The sequence below is a fragment of the Gracilinanus agilis genome, chromosome 4 (assembly GCF_016433145.1).
Source record: "Gracilinanus agilis isolate LMUSP501 chromosome 4, AgileGrace, whole genome shotgun sequence".
In the NCBI taxonomy this organism is placed as follows: Eukaryota; Metazoa; Chordata; class Mammalia; order Didelphimorphia; family Didelphidae; genus Gracilinanus; species Gracilinanus agilis.
The window spans coordinates 39,759,312-39,770,674 of record NC_058133.1 but is presented as its reverse complement, the minus strand read 5'-3'; the positions used below and the strand labels follow the sequence as shown (position 1 = coordinate 39,770,674).

Here is an 11,363-nt window from a genome sequence, read left to right as displayed (position 1 = left end):
AGAGAGAGAGAGAGAGAGAGAGAGAGAGAGAGGAGAGAGAGAAGAGAGAGAGAGACAGAGAGAGAGAGAGAGACAGAGAGAGAGAGAGAAGGGGGGAATTGTTTCCCCCTGTAGAAGTTGTTCAGGCAGCTTTGGTAGTATTGGAGTTCTCCATCACCTGCCACCACTCCAGAGAGGTGATGCCACAAGATGATCAATTTGAAGCCTGTGGATGCCTAACAGGCCAAAACATACATCTAGGTAGAAGGGTTGAGGCTCATCTTGTTTCAGTCCAACTCTTTTCGCCACCATAATTTTAACATGTTAGAAAACGGCTCACTAGAAAAAATACTGCTAAAACACAATGGCGCAGAGGTCTAGGGTCAGAAGGGGATCTTGAAGTCATTTAGTCCAACCCTCATGGACTCATCTCATGGATGCAGAAAACGGAGGCCCAGGGAAGTTCACCGACTTGCCCAAGATCTCAGGTAAGCCTTGGAGTGGAAATTCGTGCCAAATTCCTGAGTCCAGAGACTTGGATGATTGTATAACTGGCCAGGAATGCTGAGGGAGGCCCCCTTGTAAAGACAGTCATCTGCGGAAGGTCCGGCAGACTCTTGAGTTCCACTGTGATCGTTTTGGAGAGGGACCAGGAGACGATTTTCTTTCAAAATGTGTGCCTCACAGCAGCAATAACTGGCCTAGGCAATGAGAACCATTGTTCACCAGAGGGCACCAGGAGACAGGAAAACCGTCCTGACATCTGTTACATCGGGATAGTTCAGAATGGAATTGGACTAAGTAGAGGCACCCCTTTCCTTGCTTCCAGGCTCTTTATTAAGCTGGCAAAGCTACATTTATGGCTTGATTCGCTTCAGTAAAGAATTTCACCCTCTGTCTTGGCAAGGGAAAAACTGTCCAGGCCCCATAGATAGGATCAAAGTCAATGAACATTTACCAAGAGTGAGCCGGTAAAGGCTAGGCTCTGGGGATAGAGACAAGAACAAAAATGTCCCCTGCCATCGGGGAGCTTCTGTTCTGCTGGGGGATGGGACATGTTTAGAGTGAAGAATTACACATGTCAGATATGTTGAGGAGGGAGCCATCCCCGAGAGCTGTGGAAATCGGAGGACCCTGATAGAAATAAGGATTCGGATTGGAGGAGATGAGGGGTGGCTTCGTCCCAGGGGGGAACTTCTTCATTCAAACCACATAGTAAGGTTTTGAATTCTTTAGGTGCTCTAAAGTGAACAAAACAGTGATTTAGAAACCACTTTGATTTTTACTTACTTTTATAACCTGTTGTAGGTGGATAGGAAGCTAAGGATCTTTCTTAGGGATTTCCCAGGATCTCTACCTACCATAGGGCAGTAGCTTCCTTTGTGAGCCTAGACTAAACCGAGCATATTATAATTCACAAGATAATTTACCATCTTCAGAGTTCTCTTGTGAGCCTACAAATCTCCATACAAAGGAAAACTGGTATCGTTCTTGGGACTAGAAGATGGAAAGGATGCAGAACTCATGGAGGCCAGGCCCCCTCATTTTACAGACGAGGAAGTTGAGTCCTGGAAAGGGGAAGTGATTTGTCCATGATGGAACTGGAATACAGACCCAGACTCCTGTCTAAATCCTGACTTTTTTCCATTCCATTGCCTGCTCCCCCAGGTACCAAGAGGCTGAGTTTATCTCTTCTCATCTTCTCCCCACTCCCCCAAACCTGTTCTCTGTCTTTTCTCCTCATCTTCACGGGTATTTTCACCATTTTACAGGCAGAAAATGACATTTTTTTTCTATTTCTGTTCTATTTTTTTCTATTTCTATGTCTATTCTAACAGGTCAGAAGCCAGTGTTCCAATACAGGGTCCACGATGGAAGCATTCACACTGTCCAGAGATCACCTTTTTACAGAGACATTATCCTTACTATTGGGGGCTGGAATATAGCCATATGGAAAGAAGGTGTTTGTGTAAGTTATGTGCCTGATGGCTGAGCAGAAACTGTGGGTGTGTTGTCCCTGGTTATTGAGAACAATACATGAGCTGCTCTCACATCCCAGTGCCTGGGGACACATTTTAGGGAAATAGCAACAGATGGCAGCAGGGGCCACAGCTTGGGACCAGATCCATCAAGAGCTTTTCAAAAGAACGCCTTCCTTTGATCTCCTTAGAACTACTTTTATACGTGTATTGTCACGGGGAACAAAACAACATTTAAAATCCTCACTCTTCAATCTCATTGGTCTGCTTATTCTCTGAAACCCAGGACTTTCTTTCTTGAGGTCTGGTGAGAGATCTGGCGAGGTTTGGAGCTTCCCATCCCCATCGGTTCACTAGAAACCCATGAAGTACAAAGGGGAGCATCACCACTAGCCTCTTTGTCAGCAGTGGGACGAGGGATGGCAGTGGTAGAATAGAGACAAAAGACAGGAAGATCAAAGTGGTTATCAATCAACACAAATTGATTGAGTGCTTCATATGTACCAGACATACTAAGATACAAAGAAAGGGAAAGAACAAAAAGAGCCCCTACCCTCAAGGAGCTATTCTTCTAACAGAGGAAACATGATGGAGATGATCAATAAGTATAGAAAAGATACATACAGAGTAGATAGAAGGGCAGAGAGGAGGCTAGAGTGCCAAGCAGGCAGCCAGGGGTCCAGAAACATACCTGAATCAAAAATCAGGTTGAAGCAGACAATATGGTGCCTAGAAGGGCACCAGAATCAGAGAATAAAAAGATGGTGGAGATCAAGACAGCCAATGGTCAAGGAAAAGGCAAAGAATGAGCTAAAGGGAAAAGGGGACAAGGTCAGAGACCAGGCTGGGGGTGCCCACTCCAGAGACCTTGAGCCCAAGCTGATCTTCAGTCTCAGCCAAGAAGCCGACTCACACATTGTCCTTTCTAGAGCAGTAGCCAAACCCAGGCCTTAATTATTTCCAGTGGAAATAAGTTAGTGGCTACAATTCGTTGGAGTAGAGACTAAAACAGTAAAAATGTGAGTGGGTTGTGAAATTCTTCTCTTGAAAAAATAAAGATCTCAAGGGGACATTTTGACTACAGTCCATTAGGGAGCAGAAGAAGGAAAAGAGTCTCCCGAGGGTGGGTGGCCAAATTTGTTCCAAATAGTATTTATGAATCCCACGGTGAGTCTTGGCTACATTTCCACTTGGAATTTTGTTCTAATGTTTTGGTCCAATTCTGGTGAGGACAAGCAATGGTTAGCTTAGAGTAGAATGGACAGACCAGTTTTCACTCTCTGAGGCTGGCATCCAGCAGCAGATGAGCCCTTCAGACTCTCGTCTGTCCACTTGAGATGGATGCACGTAGGTGATGTGCCCTCCAATTAAAATGTAAACACATTGAGAGCAGGGATCCCCTTGCTTCACTATCTGCATTCCCGGCGCTCAGGGTGGCACTTGGAGCTCAGTAACCACATCCTGAAGGCTTTCCCATTCCATTCTGTTAGAACCAGATCAGAAGATGGGAAATGAAGAACCGAACCCCACTTGGTTAAATCAATCTGTGAGGGAGGATTTGAGCAAGATGGTTTATTAAGAGCATGGGAATAATGGTTGAAATGAACTCTTGTTTTTGAATGATACTGAATCAAAACTTAAGACTTCAGGGGGCAGCTGGGTAGCTCAGAGGATTGAGAGTCAGGCCTAGAGACGGGAGGTCTGAGGTTCAAATCCAGCCTCAGTCACTTCCCAGCTGTGTGACCCTGGGCAAGTCATTTGACCCCCATTGCCCACCCTTACCACTCTTCCACCAAGGAGCCAATACACAGAAGTTAAGGGTTTAAAAAAAAGAGAATTAAAAAAAAACTTAAGACTTCACTTGGTGGGCTGGGGGCAGCTAGATAGCCCAGGAGATAGAGCTCAAGGACTGGATTTAGAAAAACCTGGGTTCAAATCTGACCTCAGACATTTCTGAGCTGAGAGATCCTAAGTCACTTAAATGAATAGCCCTCGCTGCTCTTCTCTCTCATATTTGAGACTAAAAAAGAAAGTAAAGATTTTAATTTTTTTAATTGCTTGTGGAATCTGCTGGAAAAAATTTAATTTGCCATCTCGTGATAGTAGCTAAAGGCTTGAACTTTTCTCCATATTTATGTGAATTTCTTTTCTCTTTCTCTTCAGGAAGGACCACTCCTGCAGTCATGTTGTAACACAAAAAGGTACACTGCTGGGCACTGGTCCTTGACCAGACCGGGAGTCTTCTTTCTTGGCAGAGAAGATGGATACATTGATATTTGGGACCTGCTGGAGAAAACTCACGAAGCCTGCCAGACACAAAATATATGCATAACAACGATCACATATATCCGGCCCTGGCAGGTCTCCGGTAGGTTCACTTGGGAAAAGGGAGAACCTGAATTCACATCCTTCTTTATAACTAGCAACAGCCAGCATTAGAGGAGTGCTTGTGGGCAGTGAGAGGGTCAAAGCCAGCAAGTCCGGTCTTGCTTCTGCTGCCTACTGGTGGAGGGAGTCTGGGCCAGGTACTGACCCTCTGGGGCTTTAGGTACCTCTGGAGGGCTAAAGCTTTGCCAAGAGGGTGCTGACTCACACGGGCAGCAGGAGTTGGCTTGTCCGGCAGTTCTAGGTCCACTCCCAGTCCCTGTCCCTCCCAGTGTTTGCTTACCATAAGTGGAGGTATCTTAGCCTTTTTTACCAATGAGGAGACTGAAGCCAAATGACTAGTCCATAGCCACACAGCTTATAAGTGGTGGAGCAAGGATTTGGATTCGTTTTCTGATTTCAAGTCCACTTGACTTTCCATTATACCCAGCATTCCTTGTTAACCTATTAACAATGATCTTTCAAAAAAAAAAAAAGCCAATACTGTCTATTGGTTCTAAGGCAGAAGAGCTGTAAGGGATAGGCAATGGGGGTTAAATGACTTGCCCAGGGTCACACAGCTAGGATGTGAACTTGAGGATGTTCAACTTCAGATGTGGCTCTCAATCCACTAAATCCCCAAGCTGCCCCTAGAAAGCACTTTGCAAACTTTTGCATTATATATAGATCAGCTGAGAGGTGGCATGGTGAGGGGTGTACAGACAGGGATCTGGGTCAGGGAGACCTTGGTTCATTAGTTCTACCTCTGTCCTACCTTCAAAATGCTCATCCATCCAATAAGACCAATTCTACACCCTCAGGAAAGTCACTGAAACTCTCAGTTACTTAATCAACAGTGATCTACATCAGAAGAGGGAACTCCAATACTGGGAATTCTCTATGGCAATGAAAAAAGGGAGAGCAATTCTTCTTAGTCTCTGATCCATCCCTAACTCTGAGATGGGAGTTTCCACCTCTATTGGCTGCTTCTGGAAATAGATACAAATAGGAGAAGGATTTCAGGATAGCTTGGCGTGTGGTCTCTCTCTTGTAATCCTCACGACAGCCCTGTGAGATCAGTGCTATTATTCATTGCCTTCATTTTGCAGAAAAGATGAGGAAATCATGCCTGAGAGGAGAGGACTTGTGGTAGAGAATGAGTTCATATATGAAACAGGATCTGAATGTATGTCTTCAGGACTCCCAAGTTCAGCTCGCTCTCTCTCTCTCTCTCTCTCTCTCTCTCTCTCTCTCTCTCTCTCTCTCTCTGTGTGTGTGTGTGTGTGTGTGTCTCTCTGTCTCTCTGTCTCTCTGTCTCTCTCTCTGTCTCTCTTTCTCTGTCTCTCTCTGTCTCTGTCTCTGTCTCTGTCTCTACACACACACACACACACACACACAGGCTGCCTTGAGATAAGACTTTTGACCAGACATGCCATTTCCTGGATCTTAGTCCTCTCGTTTTCTCTTATACCCTCCTATCTCCCATGAAAGGAGCAGCAGGGCAGGGGCAGCTGGATGGCTCAGTGGATTGAGAGCCAGGCCTAGAGACGGGAGGTCCTGGGTTCAAATCTGGCCTCAGACTCTTCCAATCTGTGTGACCCTGGGCAAGTCACTTAACCCCCATTGCCTAGCCCTGTAACAAATAAAATTAATATAGAAGGTTATATAGAAAAGACATTAGGGTTTAAAAATTTTAAAAAAAAAGAAAGGAGCAGCAGGGAAGTCTCATTTGGAACTTGTTCTGGGGCCCCAGCAAACAATAAACCAGGGCTTTGTTCTTCATAGACCCCCAATTTGACCTCTGCTGTAGTATCTAAGATCCATCTTTTTCCTTCCCTTTTCTAGGTTATATAATTCTATTTCTTTAACCTTCCCTTCCCCATGCTTTCCCTTTTTTTATCTTTGCCCAACAAAAGTTTTATCTATAAAACTTTTATATAAAAAGTTTTTACATAAAAAGTTTTTATATGAAAAAGTAATGTTTTATTCATAAAAATTATTTTTATTATCATACAAAACACACTTTCATATTGGTCATTGTTGTAAGATCACATTCATACACACAACCAAGACCCTAAAATAAAACCAAAGATACACTGTGGTGAAAGAGGACTCCAACAGTTCTTTCTTCCTCTGGAGGTGAATAGCCTTCCCCATCATGTCTTTCAGGATTGTCCCAGATCATTGCTTGCTGCGAGTAGCCAAGTTTTCACAGATGATCATTGTCCAATATTGCTATCACCGTGTACAATGTTCTCCCGGGTCTGCTTATTTCATTCTGCATCAGTTCCCACGGATCTTTCCAGCGTTTTCTGAAATCATTTTGCTTATTTCTTTTAGCACAATAGTATTCCATCACCACCATGTACCACAATTTGTTCAGCCATTCCCCAATGGATGGGCATCCCCTCAATTTCCAATTCTTTGCCACCACAAAAAGAGCTGCTATAAATATTTTTATACAAGAAGGTCCTTTTCCCCCTTTGCCAATCTTGTAATCATCTTTATGACAAATCCAGCTGAACTCCTATCAGTTACTTTGATAAGATCAAATAACTGGGGGCGGCATTCTTTATAAGATGTCTTTTTAAAATTATTATTATTGAACTAATGATAAAAGCTGAACCTGTTATTGCATTAGTATAAGGAACTCCCAAGTAAGGAAACTTCCTCTCCCAATGTAGCTCAGTAATTCTTCTCTGCAGTTTCCAGTCTTGGGGATTTTTCCTAGAGTACCCAGAGAGGATGTTATTCACCCCACATCACAGAGCCTATGCAAATTAATGAGGAAGGAAAAAATAATGCCAAAAAACATTCCCTGAGACTAGAGATAATTTCTGGGAGAAAAATATTATCCCTTTCTTTAGAAGGGTGGCCGTAATTTCCACAAGCCTGATTCCTAGGATATATGCATCCTTTCTAAGAATAGCAGCATGGCTTTTGTCCTCTCAAATCATAGAGCTCTATTTCCCTTTCCATTCCCCTTTCAGAAAGATTAGATGTAGAAATTATTTGAATTATCCCAACTTGCTAATATTTTCCAGATCAGCCATTGCTAAATAAACTACATAGTACATATTGTCAAGGTGTTTGCCATTTTTAGTCAGCCTAAAATCTTAATTTTCCTGGCTTTTCAATAACAAAGGTCTATGGTCCATTTGAATAAGATTTTCTGTAGAGGGAGGAGAAAGGGAAAAACAGCAAATGTAATAAGTTTGGGTTTTTTTTTAATGAAAATTGTCTAGCAGCATCTGATATTTCTTTAAATTCTTAGGGGAAAATAAAAATCTGTGGTTCTGCAGCATAGAAAGCTAGTTGTTGCTTTGAAATTCCTTTGAACCATGGAAAATGTATTTCCCCTTTGAGTCTTAAAAACTAAAATAAACTCTAGAAGTATTCTTTAAAAAATCTTCCGACATGCCATTATTAGCATTCCATTTGAGTGTGTCTGTGTTATCTACCCACTGAGATAGGATGGCGGCCCTACAGAGAAGTAAGACAAGGAAAGGATGGGTGGAAGAAGGGTTGGGATGGTTGACAAAAACTTCAAAATCTTTGTTCTTTGGCAAAACTGACTTCCATATGTCTATGTGGTCTCTGCTATAAAACCCAATGAAGGCCCCATGCCCGATACAACCACATGTAAAGGCAAAATGTCCCAAAGGAAACTACAGAACAAAAACACATGGACGTTTAACTTCTAAAATGACTTTTTATTTGCTAAGTTTTTCCCCTTTTAAAAATCTTTCAGCAAAGCAGCAATTTGTAGCCATAGCTGATCATTATGGAACCCTGCACATATTAGAAATTCCATGGACCCTGAGTCACCCTTCGCCCAATGAGGTGGGTAATGTTTTGCTTTGGAGATCTGTGTGATTAGATAGAGGCATTATTTTTTAAAAGTTGTTTTGGGTTCTTTTAGCTATGAACTTACTAAGTTTAGAAATAATGGTCATAGGCAGAATCACAAAATTTTAAAGTTTATAGCACCATAGATGTAAAAGATGGAGAGGACTTTAGAGATCATTATGTCCAATCCCTTTGCTTTCTGAAGAAGGATCCTGAAGCTCAGAAGAGGAGAGGCAGAATTTGAATCTCAGTCCTCTTATTCCATCATGCTTGGAAGAAGTCTCATGGCCAACTGGTCTACCCAACCCTCCTCCCCCAAGTAATCTCTCTAGTAGGCATAATGATATTAATATAATTAATCTAAGTATAATAATCCTCACTAAGTACTCATTCAGTCAAACAGGGAGTTTGCTCATGTTTCAGAAGTCAAACAAACTATAATTGTAAGGTGGAGGGGGTGCAACTAAAGGAAAGCAGGCTCTGAGAAGAACTGACTTTGAGAATCCATAATTTAAAGGAAGACTATGGGCTACTACCAGCAGGCATGAAGCTACCATCAAAGGACATATCACTGCTCTCTGGTGGACTGTACAGTGAATCTGGGCTACACTAACTGAAGCCCCACAGACCTGAACCAAACAAAACCCCCTGAGAGCTCACAGAGCTTCAAGAAGAACTTTTCTCCCTTGGGGGAAATGAAGTGGTCCTCAGATTCACATCAAGAACAATTCAACATCAAAAGGTCCTGCTAGATGGAATTTTCCAATGAGGAACTATAGAAACAAAGTCTCTGGAAGATCAAGTTTTTGACAAGTTTTTGAGGGTCTATTTTGATCAGTATATGCCAGTTATAACCTAAAAAGAGCCTATACAAATGAGCAAAGCAGAGGAAGGACCTGGAAACTCCTATTCCCAGTCTAGAACTTCCAATTATCAAAGACTCTTTTGCTGAGATTTGTACTATTCATTTAAAATAGATCTTCTTCTTTCTAAATATAATCAACTAGGATGCAAAAGTGGAGTACTTTCCTAGGGTATCACAGACCTCATTGGTTCTGTCTCTGTTCTAGTGCATTAGTGTCTGTCCTGGAAGGGTTTGAAGTGGATTTCCCCCCAAGATTAGGTGTTTAATAAATGCTGAATGCATGTCTTTGAACACAACCCAAGGCCAATATAACCTTGTCAAATGCAACAATCATATCTCTTATTTTTCTTTGTTATCTCTGCCCAACATAATGCCTTGTACATAGCAGGCACTTAATAATTATTTGCTAGATGAATACAAATGGCATTATTTTAGATTATTTGGGATTTAGATCATTTGGGATTCTGTTCTCCATTAGTGGGAATAACTGCATTCTGTATGAGGACCACTAGAATTTTAAAAGGTTACTGCTAACAGACTAGTTGAGAAAACTGTCGCATATCAGTATTATTGTTAATAACATAGCAGAAACGGTCCATAAAATATTTGGAGTTTTCTATTTTCAAGTTCTGATCCAGTGAAACTTAGTATTTCTTCCAGTATATCTTGGTGACAGATTATCGTTAGGGATGTTCCCTAGTTCTGACAAATCTGGTAGCTGAGATTTCAGGTGGATTATGTGTAAATCCCTTATGTTTTTGTTAACAGGCTGTAAGTGTAAACAATTACTTTGAAAGAGAAGTCAATCACCTGAAATATGTAGAAAAGCGCTGGGAAATGAGAACTAAGGAAAAAGAAGAAATGCTGCTAGAAGCAGAGAGAAAGAAAATTGTAAGTGATCATTTATGGAACAAATCTTTTTTTCTCTAATAGCTAGTCTTCTGTCCTTTACTCATGAAAACCAGCTTTGTCCGGGGCCTCTTCTTCCTCATCTCTCTTCCAAATAGAGGCAATATTTCTCAGTCCTTTGTCAGTCACTCGTGAAAAAGGAGACACCAGTCTGATGCTCTATGGAATTGAACCCATTTTCCTTTCTAGGATTTTCTAATGAAAGCAGATAATTCCTTTGGGATTTATTAAAGGGCAGCGATATTCTGTTTGTCTAGACAAGACAGCCAGAACCAGGAATTGTGGAACATTGCATGTGACAGGATCAGAGAAAGCCTAAAGTAGAGGGAGGTGCAATAAGTATGGTCACACTGGGAGACGCTTTAAATGTATATTGAGGAACATCTACTTTAAGGACAATAGAGTGTCACCAAAGCTTCTTTTCCCCTTCTGTTACATTTAGCTTGGGTTTTTAAAAAGTTTTCAAATTTAATACGTAGCCTCAATACTATCCTGCTTGTCTGTGTCCCTTCTGAATGTCCTTCTGCTTTCTTGGTTGTTTTTTTTTCTTCTATAACTCATACCTTCTGTCTTATAATCAATACTAAATATTGGTTCCAAAGCAGAATAGTAATAAAGGCTAGGCAATGAGGGTTATGTGACTTGACCAGGGTCACACAGCTACTTTGTTGTATTTTTTTAATGATTCATTGACATTCTTTTCTTCTCCTCCTTCCTGTTCTCCTCCTTCTTTTCCTCCTCTTTTTCCTCCTCCCCTATCTCCTCTTCCTCCTTCTCTTCCTCCTCTTCTTTCTCATCTTTCTACATTTCCTCCTCCTCCTCTTCCTTTTTTATGTATCACTAAAACCCTACTGACTTCTCTCACTTTAGGGAAAAAAAATAAAAGCCCTCCCTTGTAATAAATAAGTTATGGGCACAAAAACCAAGTCACGAGAGCTTCTTGAGCAGGGGCATATGCCATATCATATGTGTGCTTCAGGATAATTACTTTAGTAGATGTATACATTGGAGAAAGGAAAGACTGGAGGCAGGAAGACCAATTAGAAAGTTACTGAAATATCCAGGAATGAGGTGATAAGGACCTTAAGTGGAATTGTGAAAATAATGGAGAAAATGGAACATGTGTAAAAAATATCATGAATATCATGATAAGGGGCTGCTAGGTGGTTCAGTGGATAGAGAGTCAGACCTAGAGAAAGGAGGTCCTGGGTTCAAATTTGACTTCAGACACTTCCTGGCTGTAAACTCTTGCCAAGTCATTTTATCCCCATTCTAGGGCAGAAGGTAAGGGGTTTTATTTAAATATATTAATGAATGATATATAATATATTATTTTGTTATGTATAATAATACAACATTATAAAATATATAACATTAATAATATAATATGTTGCTAAATATATATATATATATATATA

At 41.3% G+C, this 11,363-nt stretch overlaps 1 protein-coding gene across 1 annotated transcript in view; it reads left to right on the top strand.

Moving 5' to 3' along the window:
- Positions 1-11,363, top strand: part of DNAI3 (dynein axonemal intermediate chain 3) — a 69,201-nt gene that overhangs the window by 28,594 nt on the left and 29,244 nt on the right. Inside the window, exons 7-10 of the mRNA XM_044674843.1 lie at positions 1,818-1,948; positions 4,122-4,326; positions 8,074-8,165; positions 9,805-9,927. Of these exons, the coding sequence (XP_044530778.1) occupies positions 1,818-1,948; positions 4,122-4,326; positions 8,074-8,165; positions 9,805-9,927 (551 nt within the window). The remainder of the gene's footprint in view (positions 1-1,817; positions 1,949-4,121; positions 4,327-8,073; positions 8,166-9,804; positions 9,928-11,363) is intronic.